Source organism: Panthera uncia (assembly GCF_023721935.1).
Source record: "Panthera uncia isolate 11264 chromosome B3 unlocalized genomic scaffold, Puncia_PCG_1.0 HiC_scaffold_1, whole genome shotgun sequence".
Taxonomy (NCBI): domain Eukaryota; kingdom Metazoa; phylum Chordata; class Mammalia; order Carnivora; family Felidae; genus Panthera; species Panthera uncia.
In genome coordinates this window covers 17,270,269-17,290,559 of record NW_026057582.1, presented here as the reverse complement: position 1 = coordinate 17,290,559, position 20,291 = coordinate 17,270,269, and the positions used below count along the sequence as shown (strand labels likewise).

Sequence of the window (20,291 nt, the reverse complement as noted above, 5' to 3'; positions counted from 1 at the left end):
TTGATTTTTAATAAAGTATCATATCTCGATCTGTTTTGGCGTGGAGAAAACTCCCTATATCTCCCCTTCCCTTTTTAAGGTTTTTGAACAACAAAACATGAATTTTACTGTTTCAGGTCATCAGTGGCATTTTTTTAGGTAGTTCACAATTTTTTTTAAGTTGTAGAACAAATTTACAATATCCTTGACAGTTAAACAGCATTTGCGGTGTGTTTTTTTTTTTTCTTTTTTAATTATGTTTCTAAAGATAGCTAAGGGAACAATTTCAAATAGTTCCTCTGTGCTTCTAGATATGAGTTGTTTCAATTTCTGTCTTTTGGTGAGAATTAAGAAACTCATAGCTTGCCATGTCCTGTCATGTTGGCTTATTTTGTAAGGAAATAAAATCTGGCACCTTTCAATTATCTGCTTTACCTCTCTGATCTAAAAACAGATGGAACACATTGTAGAGCAGGGAGGCATGATTACTATCCGTGTATTGCCTTGACTTCCCCAACTGGGTCTTCTATCATTTCAAAGTGTGCTAAAGGTCTTTCTTTAAAGCGGGAAAAAAGGGGTGTCCGGGTGGCTAAATTGATTAAGCATCTAACTCCTGATGTCAGCTCAGGTCTTAATCCCAGAGTCATGAGTTCAAGCCCGGTACTGCTCTCCACTCTGGACGTGGAACCTACAAAAAAAAAAAAAAAGGTAGAAATAAACACAGATGGGAGGAAGGGGGTGGTGTTGAAAAATACCTTATTCCCAATCATGAGTGTGGCAACTCTCAAATCTGTACCTGGAGGTCCCGAAAGAGGGAATAAATACGCATGTTATCATGAACTGGAGTTTGGTCCTTCTCCTTAGTACCTTGAGGGTAAGCTGTTTTGATGGAAGACAAAGGTGAGGAGAGACGAAAAATGGGGAAGAAAAAAAAATCTCTCTGCCTTCACGCGTGCTTCTGTGCATTGTGTTTATTCCTCTTCCTTATGGCATTAGATCAAAAGGACACATTTTTTTTAAATGACCGCAGCCGTGCCTATTTTGCATGTAGAAAAGGCTTCACGTTTCTTCTCTCAAGTGGTGTTAGGTACTCAGTCATTTGTTTCATCTTGAAAGAAGATGTGACCAGTTGGATTTGTAGGTAACCATCATTATTGATTCAGTGGATTCAGCAGTGTGCCTTTTGTGCCCTTTCTATTTGGATATTCAAACAGATATTTAAGAGACGGTACTGATTGGGTTGTTGAAGATAAGGTAATTGAATCGTGTTCCTTTGTTGAATACCTTTTCAACTAAATTATTGCTGCTTAAAACATCATTTAACGCCAACTCTGTGGCCCTGGCCATTTGGTTCTGGCCATAGTGTTCTTAAAAGGCAGCTAGTAACCAGAACTTCATCCATCACTATCCTAAACTGACTTTTTTCTCTCTACTTTCCTCTAACAGAGTGCAGATTGAGCTTAACCAAGAAGTTCATAGTCTGATCAACACTGACCTGATCTACAACATCAGAAGGGAGTTCTGCCTGCCCAGTTGGGCCTCTGTTGACTGCAGATAACTTGGCTTCACTCATTGCCTGTGTGGAAAATTCTCCCTATTGATTTTTTTTTTTGTTTTTTTTGTTTTTTTGTTTTTGCACATGGAGGACAGTAACAAAGACAGCAACACAGGCTGATAAGAGCAGAGATCACAGGAGAATTCTCTTATTACAGGTCCTTGGGACTTTTCCTCTAGTTGGAGTTCTGGACTTTAACAGAGCCCTTTCCAGTCATTTTGGTTTTGTTTCTTGTTACTTTCCCACCACCTTGTATTTTGTTTCCGTACTTCAGAAATGGGCCTACAGACCACACAGTGGCCCAGCCGTGGGGCTTTTTTCCTGAAGTCTTGGCTTCTCATTTCCCTGGGGCTCTACTCACAAATGTCAAAAACCTTGGCGTGCCCTAGCGTGTGCCGCTGCGACAGGAACTTTGTCTACTGTAATGAGCGAAGCTTGACCTCAGTGCCTCTTGGGATCCCGGAGGGCGTAACCGTACTCTACCTCCACAACAACCAAATTAATAATGCTGGATTTCCCGCAGAACTGCACAACGTACGGTCGGTGCACACGGTCTACCTTTATGGCAACCAACTGGATGAATTCCCCATGAACCTTCCCAAGAACGTCAGAGTCCTCCATTTGCAGGAAAACAACATTCAGACCATTTCGCGGGCTGCTCTCGCCCAGCTCTTGAAGCTCGAAGAGCTTCACCTGGATGACAACTCGATATCCACGGTGGGGGTGGAAGATGGGGCCTTCCGGGAGGCTGTGAGCCTCAAACTGTTGTTCCTGTCCAAGAATCACCTGAGCAGCGTGCCCGTTGGGCTTCCTGTGGATTTGCAAGAGCTGAGAGTGGATGAAAATCGTATCGCTGTCATATCAGACATGGCCTTTCAGAACCTCACGAGCTTAGAGCGTCTGATCGTGGATGGGAACCTCCTGACTAACAAGGGCATTGCCGAGGGCACCTTCAGTCATCTCACCAAGCTCAAGGAATTTTCCATTGTTCGGAATTCACTCTCCCACCCCCCTCCTGATCTCCCAGGTACACATCTGATCAGGCTCTACCTGCAGGACAACCAGATCAACCACATCCCTTTGACAGCCTTCTCAAATCTGCGCAAGCTGGAACGCCTGGACATATCCAACAATCAACTGCGCGTGTTGACTCAAGGGGTCTTTGATAATCTCTCCAACCTGAAGCAGCTCACTGCTCGGAATAACCCCTGGTTTTGTGACTGCAGTATTAAGTGGGTCACGGAATGGCTCAAATACATCCCTTCATCTCTCAACGTGCGAGGTTTCATGTGCCAAGGGCCCGAGCAAGTCCGGGGGATGGCTGTCAGGGAGCTGAATATGAATCTTTTGTCATGCCCCACCACGACCCCTGGGCTGCCCGTCTTTACCCCAGCTCCAAGTACAGCCTCGCCAACGACCCAGCCTTCCACGCTCTCTGTCCCAACCCCTAGCAGAAGCTACATGCCTCTGACTCCCACCACCGCCAAACTTCCCACGATCCCTGACTGGGATGGCAGAGAAAGAGTGACCCCGCCTATTTCTGAACGGATCCAACTCTCTATCCATTTTGTGAATGACACGTCCATCCAAGTCAGCTGGCTCTCTCTCTTTACCGTGATGGCATACAAACTCACGTGGGTGAAAATGGGCCACAGTTTAGTAGGGGGCATTGTTCAGGAACGCATAGTCAGCGGTGAGAAACAGCACTTGAGCCTGGTTAATTTAGAGCCCAGATCCACCTATCGGATTTGTTTAGTGCCACTGGATGCTTTTAACTACCGAGCTGTGGAAGATACCATTTGTTCCGAGGCCACCACCCACGCCTCATATTTGAACAATGGCAGCAACACGGCTTCCAGCCACGAGCAGACGACTTCCCGCAGCATGGGCTCCCCTTTTCTGCTGGCGGGCCTGATCGGGGGCGCGGTGATATTTGTGCTCGTGGTCTTGCTCAGCGTCTTTTGCTGGCACATGCACAAAAAGGGGCGCTACACCTCCCAGAAGTGGAAATACAACCGAGGGCGGCGGAAAGACGACTACTGCGAGGCGGGCACCAAGAAAGACAATTCCATCCTGGAGATGACAGAAACCAGCTTTCAGATCGTCTCCTTAAATAACGATCAGCTCCTTAAAGGAGATTTCAGACTGCAGCCCCTTTATACCCCAAACGGGGGCATTAATTACACGGACTGCCATATCCCCAACAACATGCGATACTGTAACAGCAGTGTGCCAGACCTGGAGCACTGCCACACGTGACAGCCAGAGGTCCAGCGTTATAAAGGCGGACAGTAAGACTCTGGAGAACACACACACGTGTGTGCACCGAAAGACACACGAATTACATTTGATAAATGTTGCCCAGATGCGTTTGTGCATTTGCATACTCTGTAATTTATACGGTGTACTATATAATGGGATTTAAAGAAAAAAGTGCTATCTTTTCTATTTCAAGTTAATGACAAACAGTTTTGTAACTCTTTGCTTTTTAAATCTTAAAAAAAAAATAGTTGCTGAAGTACTGTACAGGGTTGTACCATGAGAACCCAATGCCAAGGCTAAGGAGTGAGTCTTCCTCATGATGCACATTCACCATTTTACTGTTGAAGCTGTCAGAATAAATTCCTTTCTTATGGTTGGTGGTCAGATGAAAAGGCACATGGAAACGGACTCATCAGGGTAGGCTACACAACATGGGGAAAACAAGGAATGGCCCAGATAGATATCTTTATGCTATTTCTATACTTCCTGGTGTGGAAGGAAAGTTAAAAATTTCAAAGTAGAAGAAAGGAGGTAGTTACCCTGATTTGACCCAAAGCAGGAAATCTAGAAAGCATCACGAGGAAGCCCGTTCCTGTAAGATAAGTTAACCGAACCCGGCAGAATCCAGAAAATGATGTGGGCTTTGAAAAGAACTTCAAACCCGGGGGTTGGCTTTCTGACTGGGAGCTTAAAAATCACCCCTCACGCCTCCCTGATCCTATGTGATAACAGAGTTAGAGACCTGAGTCTGATTCCGGCCATCTTCAGGGACAGATAGGATGTTCCAGCAAGAAAACTCCCTTTAAAAGTGTTACTATTCAAATTATATGTCAGGTTGAATCACATTCAACAGAGATATATTCTAGAATACTTTTTTAGAAGAGGCTAATAAAATAACGGGAAGAATTATATTGAATGGAATTATTTTTGATAATGAGAATTATTTGGGTAGATTCACCGCAGCTATGTCAACATGATATTTAGACCAACAAGAGATCAGTGTTTGGAATATACTAAACTTGTTATTTAAAAACTATTGGTACCATTTAGACAAAAGCAAGTGATCAGTGATTCTGCTACACTTCATCAAACGACTTTGTTAGTATCATGTTGAAATAGCTTGAATTAATACCTTTATCCCCTTGCAAATTTGTCTTCCAATCACCTCACCTATATTTTCGTAACTAGCCGTTTATGCTAGATTTTTCCCCCCACTCTGCTTAAACTTTGAAAGAGAAAATGAGATCCCAGTCTCGGGTCCACAAAATATCCATATATACTTATACACTTTAAAATGTATACTAATTTTCTCTGCTGATAATTCTATAAGGACATATCAAAGCTGGCTGAAATAATGTATTTTTTTAAAGCAATACTGAGTTTCCACCTTGGACCGATGTTCATCCTATTCCACTTTTGAAATTTCATTTATTCCCTTTCAGTCTTGGATGTCCCTCTTCTTTCGGAATTGTGGAGGGATGATCTATCTTACATTAGTAGGATCACATGGAACAAGTCAGAGAGCACAGGCTCCTTCCCCTAATCTTGGCAGAGTGGGCAAAGAGCAGAGGGCATAGAGAAGAGAGGGATGCCTGTGCTTAATTCTAGATATTTTCAAAGCAATGCCCATTTTCACAAAGTATGTATAACTCACTCCTTTTCATCCCGTAGATGTAGAAGGGCTATCGATCACCTACATTAACTAAAAAAACACACCATTGGAAAATTCCTTTTAAAATCAAATTCTGCCCTGTGTTGTGGATTTCCTTTACCACTGGCCATTTTTTAGGGACCTGTGAAATTGACGTCACACTCATTTTGGCTTTCTCTCTCGCTCTTTCTCTGTCGCTCACTTTTAACAAAATAGAACTGTGATGTGTCTTCTTTGTAAGAGTTTAGGTATAAAACGCTATGCAAGTTTTTCTTTATAGTAAGAGCTTTATTTTCTTTAATAACGTACCCCCCAACTTATATGTTTTAATCTCCCTTGTCCGTCAGAATAAGCAGAACATATAACTGAAGTTATAATGTTGTAGAGGCAAGATTCGAAACGGCAGTCAGTTGAACTGAAATTAGCTGTTAATTAATTTGAATTAATTCTAAAGTGACTTAGGTTTCCATATGAGTTTATTAGCTAGCCAAATCTGGCTGTTGCTTGTTGAAAGCTAATTCCACACAGCAAAGGGACAAGACAGTCTGTGAAGGTGATCAGTGTTAACAGTAAGCCATCTACTATTCAGGACAATGACATGGGGTTGTGTGTATTTAAACGGATAATTCCCTTCCACTGTTGTCTTCTCCTTGGCTGTGTAGATAAAACTATGTGTTCACATTATGGTACTTTGACTTTTGAGGGTTTTTTTTTTCTCTTTTATCCACAAAATAATCATGCTCATTTATTTATATTGTGTATTTAACCCCCAGCATCATATTTGGCTGCTGAAACATTTTAGTTTCGAGCCAAGACTGATGTTGGAAAGGTTTCTATGATGTCTTGTGGGATTCACAGAATTATTTGGGGCTTGAGTGGTACAATGAAGTCCTAGTCATGTGAAGGGGCCTCTGCTAAAAGATGTTCCTGAAGAGATAGAACCTAGTTGCAGTCTTTGCTTTGATCTTGCGCACAGTATGACGGAGGCTGCTAAAAATAAGATCAGTGTCTCGTTTGTCATAGCATACCTGGGGCTCTCACGCCAGGATAGGAAGCCCATCACGGAATTTGTAATGTCTTACGTGTCTTAGGAAAACTGCTGAATAACCAACCGTCAGTGTTGGCTTAGGCTTTGATTGGCATCTTCAGTCGCGGGAAGTGTGTTTTGCTGAAACATCTACCCTCTAATGGAGCCTCTCTTGCTGCCATTGTTATGTACTTTGAGATTAGCCAAGAGTCACAGTTGAAGATGCAGGCCAGGACCATGAACCAACAAGACATACACCCTGGCTTATAGAATTTGATGCTGTTTGACCAAACAGGCTGATTTCAGATAACACACGGCCACTTTCAGAGCTAGGCAACTGTCACTGTGCAGAGGAAATTCTAAGAGTAAAGGGTGTAGCCGTGATCACACAGATGTTATTGATCGTTATTCATTTCCAGGGTTGTCATTAATACCTGCTTGTTGTGGGGAGATGTGTTTGAACAGGGAGAGGCTCTGTGCTCCCCTCAAAACTGTCAAATACATTAGCAGTTCATCACAACGGATGGCCACAGGCAGAGACAAAAAGTGTGTATCCCTGCCCGGTTTCCTTGTATGAGAAGTGGAAAACATTCTATCCCCTGAGAAATAATGCGATTTCTAATTACCTGGATGTCTGTTGGAAATATATAAGATATGTTCCCCAAGGTTTAAAAAAACAAACTGTGTTGCTGTATTGTGACCAGTCTGGCAAAAAATATTAATGAAGTCGCTAATTTTAAGGCTCCGTTTCCTACCAGTGCCGATCATGATGGTCTTAGTCACTTCCCAAGATCATAACTTAACTTCCCCACGTGGAGAACCAGCTCTGCATGCGGTGAGCAGAACACCCAATGCAAGCAAAAGTTACAGGGAACGGCTGAGGCAGATCACCTTTTGACAGTGAACTGGTTAGTTTTCATCAATTTCTTTGTTTACAGCATTTTTCTCTACCCTACAACAAGGAGACATTGAGTTTTACGTTAGAACAAGAACAGTTTTGCGCATGATTTACCTTTCCAGCTTCATGGGAGTGCAAAGCAATTTCTTTGTGCCGCAAAGGGCAATACAAATACAAAACAAACAACTCTCCTAATTCTTACTCTTGTCAAAACTGACCTGATGCTCTTTTTTAAAAAGTCAAAATACTAATGAAGAAAGCTATGGCTTACACCCTTCTCTGATTTCTACATCAGGGCCATAAGACAATTGACCACTGGGGGATGCTTGTCACAGAATGTGGGGAGAAAGTTTTGTCCATGTATGATACTGTTGTTACAACAAACCAATCAGATTCTTTTGCTATAGTTTTCATTTTTCTTTTTCTAGAGGCACATCATCCACCAGAAGAGCACAAAGCAAGGCCATCATAACAGACATTTTTAAACTAGTATGCAACACACACGTACGTGCACACACACACACAAACACGCACACTGAGGCATTTATGAAGATGTCCATGGGATATAAGATTTATAACTTTTTGAGGCAAGGTGAAGGCGTCACCACTGTCTGTCCCTCTAAGACCAGTATATATTCACCAAAAGTTAATCCCAATGGTTTGTTATTGTTTGAACCACATGTTGATTTCCTTCTGGTTTATGTTTAGTGTGTTCTCATAACAAGGGACTGCAAGGGGCCGGAAGATTCTGCATTGCACGTCCTCTGAGACCTACCATGCCGCACACCTTGTTAACTACAAACTTCACTCTACACTATACAGTACCTTGTTGATATATTCAGTAAAGGCTTATTTTAAAAGAAAACCACATTTTGTTTATCTGAGTAAGTTCATTGGGTTATAGCCAACACTTGCATTGTTAATGTGAAAGAGAAATTGTTAATGTGGAAGGCTTCCTGATGATGCATGAGGGTGGCAGGAATAAAGGAGGTGATAGGATTTTTCCTTTTCTCCTACCTTGAAGACAACTTCTGTTTTTAAAGCCATTTAACCTTTTTTGTGTGTGTGAGGGGTTTATATGAAATCTTCATGTTCTTTGCTACTTCCCGACTAACTTGTGTGTTTGTCTGCATATCTTTTCAGTATACACCATACATCACGAATATTGTTTTGTATTTGTGAAATCTGTATTGCTTAGGATAGAGATAAATACGAATGTAGTAATCCAATCAGAAGAGCCCCCCCCCCCCCATTTCATAACATACACCATTGGTTTTAAAATGTCAATTTTTCTTAAGAATTCCCATGGTACATTTCTACTTCAGATTTGTTTATAGCTCATGCGCCCATACTTCTAATGAGCACTCATGAAAATGTATCTATTCACGTGCTCCAGTTCAACTCGGATTATTCTCAAGATTTTGCCAGACCCCTTTCCTCTAACTCTTTAATAATGTATTTGACAGAGATTAAATCAGGAAACAAAATCACGACACTTCAGTTAACTAGTATTAATTATTTGTAGAATCTATGTTGGAAAATTAAGTATGCAAGACAGTGGTCACTGGTGATTTATATTACACTTGGGAGATTTTGTGCCAAGTAATGTCCATGCAACTCTCAGTTACTTTTACCAAGAATTGCAGACCTTATTCTGTGAAGACCAGACCCTTAGTCAAGGAATAAAATTCGTTAAAAAAAAAAAAGTTTATTACAAGTCAGCATTTGGCTGACTTCAGAAGTTTTGTAGAAGAATAAAGTACAGTCTTAGGCAAGTCAAGCACATCTTCTACTTCCCTGTGTTCCTAAAGAAATCTGTCTGTTCACCCAAAGTATTTATTTTTCATGTACCTTCTACAGAATTCTATGTTAGGTTCTTTTGGGGATTCAGAGAAAAATATGACTCTACCACTAAGGAGCTCACAGATTGTGCAAGAAGCTTGTTTTCGAACACATTCCGGAGTCTCAGAGACCATGTAATAATTTTACATTCTCTCAACCTCAACAGAGTATCTAAGGTGACGAAGGAAATAGACGTACTTCTTGATACATTTGATGATGCATTTGTTGTATATATTAGACGATCTTGGTGTTTAATAGATGACGCAAAGTGATGGTGCGTTGATGAAATTAGAATTGAATTTGAATCAAATTTTCAAACATATACTAAGTAATTGAACATTTAGGAATTGTGTTTGGTAATTAGACATGCAACTTTAAATTTCCGCTGGGCACCAGAATATAAATTAATCTAAAACAATAAAGAATGGCACCTGACAATTCTTGAGCACCAATGTAATGCCACATTTAGAATGCTTTGATACATGTGGTCACATTTTGTCTTCAACTATGTAAGGTGTTTCATCTTAGCTTTTCAGCATGTAAAACTTCCCAAGAAGTATAGCGATTCGTCCCTGATCATAAAACCTGTGAATGGCAGAGTCGGGCGTTAACCCCAAATGTGATTCTTAGACTCTTAAGTACTTTCTCGCCTCTTAAATTGACTAGCTTTGAGATGGACTAGCCTTCAGGACAACTTCTTTGTCAACAGTTAAAATTTGTGATGATCGAGATATCACAACGTCACTCTGAGGACACATATATTAATTATTGTTTGTGGCAAATCAAGGAAACATTCTAAAAACCTAAAAATATTTGTCTTTCAAATCCCATTCCTGTTTTTTTAGAGAAATTCTGTGTTTGTTATTATTGGGTGGCTGCACATTTATCTGACTTGAAAGCTTCAGATGGAATCAAGATATGCCTACACCCACGGGGTGAGCTGAAAACTATTAAAAGGACTTGAGTGAGGTTATTTTTAGTAATGAGTTTGTTTCTTACTTGAGAGGTTGCTCGAAGTATTTTTTAGATCCTGCTGAAGATGCTCATATGTCAGAATCTATTAGGGCCTTAGCAAACTGGCTCCTGGATTTACAATTATTTTTCATAGCACAAATAGAAAATGTGCGCTTTAGAGGATTTTGTAGGAGCTTTGTTTTTATTAGTTATATGGAAAGTTAAGGATAAAGCATTTGTAATGGTACACTCTAAAAACAGAGGTCTTTTTAGCACACACACACACACACACACACACCAACTGATGAACCCGTTTGCCCATTTTCTTGGTGTGAAGTCTAAACTAAATGAAAAATTCATTACATCCTTAAGGAGATTCTTGTCATTTCTGTGACATGATCAACGTCCATATTGGGTTAATCTATTCCTAAGCAAATATCAAATTATGCTGGTTCAGATTCTGCTAAACTCCCTGGTTTGGGTAGGATGGGCCTGTGTTAGTTTAGTTTTGTTTTCATTTAGCAACTATTTGATGAAGCCTGGTAAGTTTTGGTGCTGAATAAGATTGCTTTCCGGGACAGCCAACTTGGCATCATCAGAAATCTTTCCTGAAAGTTATGGTGCTCAACACATGGGCCACGTTTTTCCTGTCTCTTTGCCTCCTTTGAGTGCTCGCACTCTTACATTTAAGGAATCATACAGCAGTTCTTACAACACTTACATGCTTTCTCAAATGTTTTTTCTCCTCTCCGTTTCCTAACTCTAACATGGTTAAGACCCTTCCTGTATTCTCTAGTCCACCTGCATCTTTCCTACACACCGTGGGACAAGGTATACTAGTCTATAAATAATGCCCGATTGTGACAAGGCATTACCATGATTTTAAGAGAGAATTCAAGCTCTTTGTATGACATAATGTGTCATATATACATTACTCCCTGGCATTCCTTACTAGTATGTCCTCCTCATTCATTATGTTCTCTGGACTAGATAGATACTTGAAATCAACCAACAGTCTATCTCTAAGAAATGTCAACTCCTCTATACTGCTGTAGTTTTGCTCGACATTTTTTATCCTATGACATTCACTTTCTCCTTTGCTTGGTGAACTGTTCCTTCTTCAAGATATGACTCAAGTGGCCCCCACCTTTGGGAAGCTTCTCAAATCACATCTGTCAACTTTCTGACTCCTCTGTGCAGTTAATATAACTTCAAAATACTTTTCTTTATGGCATCTATATTTTGTGGGTTTTCATGGGTATGTTTCATGCCTATATTTTAACCCCCCGGAGACAGCGGACAGACTCTGCCAATTTTTGTATCTCATCCAGTGATGAGTAAGTACAGTGTCCAGCCCTGGGCAGGTGTCTCCTACATGCTTTTGGGTAAAATGTGAACAGAGCACATGGGACAATGAAGTGATGTCAGGTGTCCCCAAACAGCAGCAGCTCAAATAACAGCTACCCTGTCAACCTCCTACGGCTGGATGACTTTCTTAAAAGCCTCCGAATGATCGGTGGAATTCTGGATATGCAGAATTAGACTTGCTCAGAAGCTACAATATGAATTTTACAAGAAACAAAACATACATTTCCTAAAAAAATCTTTTGTTTACCCATGACTATTTTTAGAGAAATTTTGTTTTCGTGATTATTTGTTGATCACACATTTATCTGATTTGAAAACTTTATTATGAAATCAGGATATGTTTATACCTACAAGGAAGGCTGAGAGAACTATTCAAATGATTTGAAGAACATCCTTTTTATATTTTACAGAAAACCCCAAAACTCTGAGCCAACTTGCAAAAAGGCATATAAAGACATATCTTAAAGAATTGTCTTACCAGATGTCATCATCATGAGAAGTACACAAAGTATGGATAGACATAAAGTCCAAGTAAAACATTTTGACACTTTGCTAGGCATGATGAACTTGTCACGTGTAAAAAAGTAGATTAGTTTTTTGCTTCCATCAACAATATCAAAAGGGACAGTCGATATTCACTGTGTCATATCTTATACCTAAAATATGGCATGTATCATTTAGAGGTCCACATTGTATTATCTTGATTATTTGCTCTACAAATAAATAGTTCTCTTCTAGAAATGATATTCCCATAAAGAAGGATGCAGTGGAGGTGGTAGTTATTAAAACCTCAAACTTGAAACAGGCTGACTTATTTTGGAAACCTGTCTCTGCCAATTGGCTTTGTTAATAACTTATACTTTATGGTCATCAGTTTCCTTTACCTGAAATGGAGACAGTGAAGTCTAACACATATGGGGGTTGCCAGAAGTGCAGGTATGTAGAGCAGTTAAGAGTTTGCCAGACTCGGCAAGCATTGAATAAATGGCATTGGACACGATATATTTTCAGACAGACCTCTTTCACAAGCACAGAGTGGCACATTGCCCACTTTATATGAAGACACCCAAGTTCATGAGTATTAAGATCAGCATTATACAAGAGTCATGTATTCAAAGGTAATTAGCACCCCAAATTTCACATAATTGTGTACAACCATTATCAATACAGTCCAACAGGGAGTTTTCCATTTTTTCTACTTTTTTTTTTTTTTTTTACTGGAAAAGTTAGGGAAAGTGAGGCACCATAAGGTAGCACAGAACAATACCAGGTCCTCTGTCTCATGATGGGTGGGACCATTGAGCATCACTGTTGAACGGAAAAAGAATAGACTTCTCTGTAGTGTAGCTAACATATTTCCTCTCTGATCTTCAGAATACACATACATGTGATTATTGCTAAAAATTAGCACAGAAGTATCAAATGTGCTCTGAGAATGAGTGTTCAGAAGACATTGGGAAATTAAAACTAAAAAAAAGCAAGATAATAACTTTCTGCTCAAAAATCTATAATGTTAAATGACATGGTTTTATTTCGTTTTACTATAACCAACCATAGGATCTCTACCGGCACTTGGCTGGCAGATAGCGGGGCTGGTAACAACCAAACGGAAGAGCATGTTAATGGTTCTGCAGTGTAGATGTGACAGTCTACCATCTGTCACCCAGTTACTTTTTGCAATCAATGCCATTCTTCATTTTGTAATCTCGTTGTAACTAAGAGGCATATGTCCTCTTTGAATAGGTCATGTTCTTTTTTCCTTGGGTGCATGGTAATTGATGGTAGTGAAAACAGGCTCAAAACAGGTCACTCATTTGGACTCTATATTAGCGTTATTTTCCTTTTATCCTGCCTTTTCTTGTTTAATAAAGGCAGAAGGTTAGCCATTCAGATGCTAAGGGAAAAATGCTTTCTCTTCTAGTCCTTGGCTGCAGAGTTTAATTGGTTTCGGGGCAGCTATTCGGCAGGGAGAAGTCAATATTGGCATTCCCCTGGTCTATAGCCAATTTCTCTTCTCTTTGGGCTGGTGTCTGTTTTGATAGCTTGCCTCCCGGCTTTTTCTGTTGTTAACTTTTTACATATTGACTCTTACTAGTTGGAATACAGTGTGCTCCACTAGTGGATCTTGAATAAGAGGGAACCATTTGCTTTGTAATGGAGGCCAATCACCTCTGACAGAAAGCAGCAGTTTCTATACAGCCTATTGTATGGGGCTTACTGAACATGATGAACCTCTCTGATTCTGAGTTCAAATCTGTCCAGAGTTTTCCTTGCTCCATTCCATGGGCCTTGAGTGTATTTATGCTTCTATTTCCTCATTGGTCCTTGAGGTTATTACAATAATTACCTCAGCAGCAACAATACAGCAAGGTGCCTGGCACACACGAAAGTGTTCAATGTCAGGCGCTTTCTGAAAATATGGGGAATTAATATCCACAAAGTTGGATTACACACCTTGGATCTCCTTTGGATCATGGGTCAGACCATTCATCTCTCTGGCCTCTTTCTTCTAGTAGAGAGCATAAGACTTTGGTTGATTCCTTAAGTTCTTTTGGACTCTCAATTCTGTTTCACTCTTGTCAATTTTCCATGAAGCTTAGCTATAGTGAATTGGGCTGATTTATGCCATGTGTTTTCATGAGTTTCCGGAAGATATGTATGGGAGAGAAAACAGGGAGCATGCAAAAATTCCATTTCATTGACTTTATTACAAAGACTAGCATGTCCCCCATTAGTTACAGCAACAGTAAACTCAATATGTTTGGAAAGCATCATGCACAAGTATGAAAAGAGCCTTGGAATCACAAAGAGCTCCCACTTGATACCTGTGTGTTATTAATGTTCCTAAACCTTATTTTCCTCATATGTGAAATAGGGTAACAGTACTTGTGAAGAGTCAATGAGATAATTTATGTCAAGTGTTCGGTGCAGTAACAGATTCATTCAAGCTCATCATGGCTGAAAAATGACAAATGAATAGGAAGAGAAGCAAGTGGAAACAAAGCTCATTCTTATTAACTCAATTATCTTTCCCTCAAAAGAGAGAAATTCAAACTATGTTACTAAGTAGACATATTTATAAAATACTTTATTTCGATAAAAAATTATTAAAGATAGATTTCCCTACAATAAAACTTGTATAAAACAAGATTGTTTCTTAAAATACTGAGTGCATCTTCTATCTTTGTAAGCCTTTTATGTAATAGCTATTAAACTTTAAATATTCAACAGAAAAGAAATTATGATAATACCCAGGAAAATGCTGAATGATAAATGTACTTTATTTTTGATGAAATAGAACAGATTTTAACACTGACTGTGCCACTTCTTATCTTTGAACCCTGAAAAAATATACAATTGTGGTCTTAAAAATAAAGAAAGAGTTTTTAGAACAATTAGAAAATACTTCTTTCCAGGGCCTTCAATACATTTATAAAGCCATGGCTTACCAGATAGCAAAGGATGTTAGTTTGAAAATATTTACCTTAAAGTGGTTGCCTAAGAATCCCAGCCAGTAAGCAATAGCTTTAATTGATCACATCATACATCTGAATTTAATAATGAAACATTGCTTTATTAAGGATGTTTATATAATGCAGCCTTTCCAATAATTTATACCATCTAATGATGGATATTTTAAATAAATAGCTTGTAGCTATGTACTTAGAAAGTGATCCTTGGGACTCAGATCGAGGTATCATTATCTGTTCACTTCTTTTACAAGCTCACTTATTCATTATGTCCTTGTTATGGAATTTTTAAAAGTTCGTTACTTCTATGAAAAGAATTTAGTAAAATGTAACCAAGTTAATACAATAATTATTTTCGAAAGTTAGTTAAGCCTTATGCTACCTCTGTAAAGGACCAAAACCGCATTTTAAAGGAATTTATCAAAGCAAATATGACAAAATTACTTAATAGTATTTTTTTCCAAACATTAAAATTCTGCCTGGCAGTTTAAGAACTTACAAGTAAATCAAAGATGAAGTCATCTGAGGGAAAAGTACGTAATTGTTAATCAATTTTGCACAGTGAAGGAAATTCAAAACTTCAGAGATATGCTTTTGAAATAATTTATTTTAACAAAGGTTGCGTTAATGAAAGAATTACTACAAAGTGAGTCTATTGTAGCGTAACCTGAAAGCCAGTGCAAGCCAGTGCAACTGGAAAAGTAAACAACAAACAAACCAGCATAGGGAAGAAAGATAGAAAATGTTTACATAAAATTACCATGTTAATGGACAAAAAGCCCCCATCAAAAACAAAATGAAACACACACACACACACACACACACACACACAAAGTTTTACAGAGCAGTGATTAAAGTATGGGCAAATAAATTGGGGTGTGAAATGCATTTTTAGGGAAAAACACACAATGTGTTTTGTAGGTACATGAATCAGCACACTTACATATACAAATCATTTGTGGCATGGGTACAAGATAATCAGGCTTAGTTTAGAAAATGTAATAAAAAAGAAACATCGACACCAAGAAGTTATCAAAAGAATTAACAAGTAGTTTAAAATATTAACCATCCAGGGGCGCCTGGGTGGCTCAGTTGGTTGAGCGTCCAACTTCGGCTCAGGTCATGATCTCGCGGTTCGTGGGTTCGAGCCCCGCATCAGGCTCTGTGCTGATGGCTTGGAGCCTGAAGCCTACTTCAGATTCTGTGTGTGTGTATGTGTGTGTATGTGCGTGTCTGCCCCTCTCCTGCTTGCACTCTGTCTCTCTCTCAAAAATAAATAAACATTTAGGGGAAAAAATATTAACCATTCAAGTACTAGAAATTTGAACTGCTCTTATTAAAAGTTATTTGAGAATCCACAGCATATATGATGGTGGAAATTGCAATGGTTTTAGAGTTCAAATATTGGCTCATTGACTTACCAGCTGTGTCCCTAGCCAAATAATTAACCACTTTAATATTTGGTATCTTATATCTAAAGTGCTATAATAAAAAAAACCCCTATCATTGTGTTGGCGTGAGAATTCATTTAAAGTTACCAGCACAGTACCTTGTACCTAGTGATCGCTCAGCTATGTTAATTCCATCCAACTTCTTTCTGTCATTTCCTGTCTCTTTCCTTTTCTATCACCCCTCATAGAACAAAATGCTGTCTTGTGCTCCTGTAATGAATACAGACACCCCATGGTCTGTTCTTTCATGAGATCCTGAGATAGAGAGAGGTACTATCTCATGCGACCAGGAGTGCCATAGCTTTGAGTGTGGATCCACCCATCCACATTTCAACCAGGCATGCTCATGTATTGCTTGATTTAAATTAAGTTTTAAAACGTGGTCATTGCCTTTTGAGCTTCTGTGGGTGTCTGTGGGAGAGCAGATGGGCATGCACTTTTGCAAATTTTTCATGATGTAGTCTCCCCACATTAGCAACAACAGAGTTAACCATACGTACCTATGTAACTGTGCCAAAAAGGAAAACAAAACAAACAAACAAAAACCTTAGGGGCACCTGGGTGGCTCAGTCAGACTCTTGATTTTGGCTCAGGTCATGACCTCAAGGTTTGTGGGATCAACCCCCGTGTCGGGCTCTGTGCCAACTGCGTGGAGCCTGCTTGGGATTCTCTCTCTCCCTCTCTCTCTCTGCCCCTGCCCATCTCACGCACGTGCAAGTGTGCATACTCTCTCTCTCAAAATAAATCAATAAACTTGATTAAAATTTTTTAAAGCTTAAATTCCCTGTGGCTCTTACTCTTTGCTCTGTCATCCTTCACTTTGTTTGGAATTCCTACCAGTTTCTTCATTCCTCTGATTCCAGGCATCCTCGCCAAATGGGTACAGGTTACCTAGGTTTTCAAGATGTAGAATGTATACTAGCCATTATGATGGGGGCTGGGCATATGTGTCTTACCCAAATATAGCAATTACCAGTAGAGGGTGGGACAAAAGACAACGGAGTATGGTTGGAAAAAGGAGAAATGGCAGAGTTTGGAGCACAGGCCACTAGGATGGACAGCCCCTGAATGGGATCCCAAATTTGGGGGCAGCATTAAGGAAGGCAAAGGTCACCTGTGTGTTTGGCATTCCATGAAGTGCACTGCTGCTGTTAGTAGAAAGCTTGAGGCTGAAGAGAGCATATTCGCTGAGCTTCTTCCTTCTTTCCGTGGCCGCCAACCTTCCCTGATGACTGGTAGTCACCTGGGTTCACAAATGGGCTGCAGGTTCACCTGAGATTTCATCACCAGTTCACCTCTCCCTCTACGCTGTCCTTCCTCCTCACGCATCCCTTTCACTCATGTCAGTTGAAAGAGCCTTCTCTAATAAGCCTCTTGTGCTCTAGTCTGTGTGCAAGTCTGATTCCCTGAGAAACCAACCCACCACGGCCTGCTTCACACTTCTGCTCAGGGCTAAATGTCACTAGACGTAGGACTATAATCACATGAAGGGGTATGACTGAGCCCAAAGGTGTCCCCTATTTATTGAACAATGTGAAATAAAATTAACTTCACGTTATAACCTCTGACCATTTAGTTCTGTGAATTTGAATGACGTACATCAACGTGTACTCACGAGGTCCAACTTTGATTGCATGTTTATGGCAAACCTAGTGAGTTAATCAATATTGAACCTTTCTCCGTCTCTGATGATTGTCAAATTTCTAAGAAAATAACTCTAATATACCTTAAACATAAAAATTTAAGAAAAACACACAAGGTACCAAAAAAACCCCAAAAGAACAGTTAACATTCAATTCCTTGAAGCCACATGAAACCAAAGTTTATCAACTCTATATGAAAAGAAAAAGATATATGGAAAAGGCAATCGAAATGCTTGGTGTGTTAGTCTAACTAAATCCAACTCTGTCTGCTTGATGCACGGCAGAGGTAATCACTGAGAAATCCCACGTATGGCAGGAAAGGGTCTATTGGAGAGGCGGCCGGAGAAAGAGACAGGAGGGCAAGCCTGAAACCCACCTCCCAGAAGGAAGAGAGGCAGAGAAATGTAAAGGCAAAGGAAAAAGATGGGGTAAAAATTTGCAGCTGCATTTATTAGTATGCAGCTGAGATCAGTCCCATTGACCCTTTGGTTACTGGTTTCATGAGAACAAGTGTTTTCTGTGGATAGACAAAAACTAAAGCAAACTGAAAAGAATTTCCAGAGCAGGCGGTCTCTACTCTGTAACAAATGTTTTCTCATGATCCAATTATTTCAACCATACCTGCAAAATCCCAGGAATTTTCTCAGGCATTGGCTGAATGCTGGGAACATGGGTGACTCTCACTCACTTTGGCCCAGTTTCCTTCTTTCAGACATAATGCCACTTGACAAATGCAGCTATCTGGATGGCAAGTTGTTTATGAGCACATCTTCTCCTTATGTGGACAAAATCTTGATGGGAATAAAAGAGTTGAATTCTTTTTGGAGTAGTTTATGGTTTAGAATAAGCAGGGTTTTTTGTTTTTTTGTTTAATGTTTATCTGTTTTGAGAGAAGAGAGAGAAGTTGAGAGGTAGAGAGAGGAAATCCCAAGCTGGCTTCACGCTGTCAGCTCAGAGCCCAGTGCAGGGCTTGATCCCACAAACTTTGAAATTATGATCTGAACCAAACTCAAGAGTCGGAAGTTTAACCAACTGAGCCACCCAGGTGCCCTGAGAATGAGCAGCTTTTCTTGAAAGCAGTTGCCCACATGGGCAAGCAGAGGATAAGCACTAAAGGCTATCAGGTATTCTAGGCTCCAAATTTACTTTCTATAGATGCAAGTAGAATTCTGGGACTCCAGCAGAAATCCTAAGACTTCTGATTTTACTTTCTGCTACTGACTTTTTTAATATGCCCAAGGAGTGGTAGCAATGAATGATTTGTCTCAACCCTATCAGAGGGCTGCTGAATTTTCTCTTATGATTTTGGCTAGGATTAGAGTGCTTAATAGAATTTATACTTAGAAACTTTTTTGCTATCCTTATATGCATCTCCCATTTCAGAGATGCCATAACTGAAGCCCCCTGAGAGAATTACTCCATCCGTAAGTGATGGAGTCAGCTCTGACGCTTTGAAACACAGGGCTTAGGATTTCAAATCAGGTGTTTCCCCTCACTGCATTTCGCTACTTTACTAGTGAGTTTTCTTGCAGTTATTATTATTACCTAATTACCTAACTAGTGCTGATGCTGCGATGAACCTGTGGTAGGCCATTCTGAAGATTAATCCAAAGAGATCTGGAAATGACCAGTCTGAGCACTTTATTCCCCAAACTGTATATTTTATCAGAACAGCAAGGTAGTCAGTGGATTAATGACCCAACCATCCTGCTGACTACATTTAGAATCATGCAATTACAGATTTTAATGCAGATCATGACCCAGCTTTCCTTGGCAAGTAAAATTGAGTCACCAAAGTATATATACCACATATCAGACATCTTGAGAATTGTTTTGGTATTTTCTTTAATCTTTGGAAAAGCCATTGGGGCCTTCTTTAAGAAGCAAATTAGAAGAGACAGAATTCATTAATAATAATAATAAGGAGACTTAGTTCTCTCATTAAAACCTCTGCCATTACACAACAATTTGCTGCCATAAATTTCCTACTTTTTAATAAATGTGCCTTGTGAATATTACTGAGTCTATATACATGTGCTAGATTCTTACTGATCTCTCTTTGTCTTTTCTGTTGGAGTCTGGCATCTCTGCAAAGAACTTCAAGCCCCTTGATTAAAAGACAGCAAAGTTCTCAAGGAACCTGGTGAACATATCTTGAGAAACCACCTCCTGTTCTCTCCCACATATGGCT

General features: G+C 39.8%; 1 protein-coding gene across 2 annotated transcripts in view; it reads left to right on the top strand.

The window, feature by feature from the left end:
- FLRT2 (fibronectin leucine rich transmembrane protein 2) overlaps positions 1–8,795 on the top strand; it is a 101,091-nt gene extending 92,296 nt beyond the window's left edge. For both annotated transcript variants that reach the window (XM_049612386.1, XM_049612385.1), the window contains exon 2: positions 1,426–8,795. In XM_049612386.1, coding sequence (XP_049468343.1) covers positions 1,811–3,793 — 1,983 coding nt within the window. In that variant the 5' untranslated portion in view covers positions 1,426–1,810 and the 3' untranslated portion in view covers positions 3,794–8,795. The remainder of the gene's footprint in view (positions 1–1,425) is intronic.
- The last annotated feature ends 11,496 nt before the right edge of the window (positions 8,796–20,291 follow it).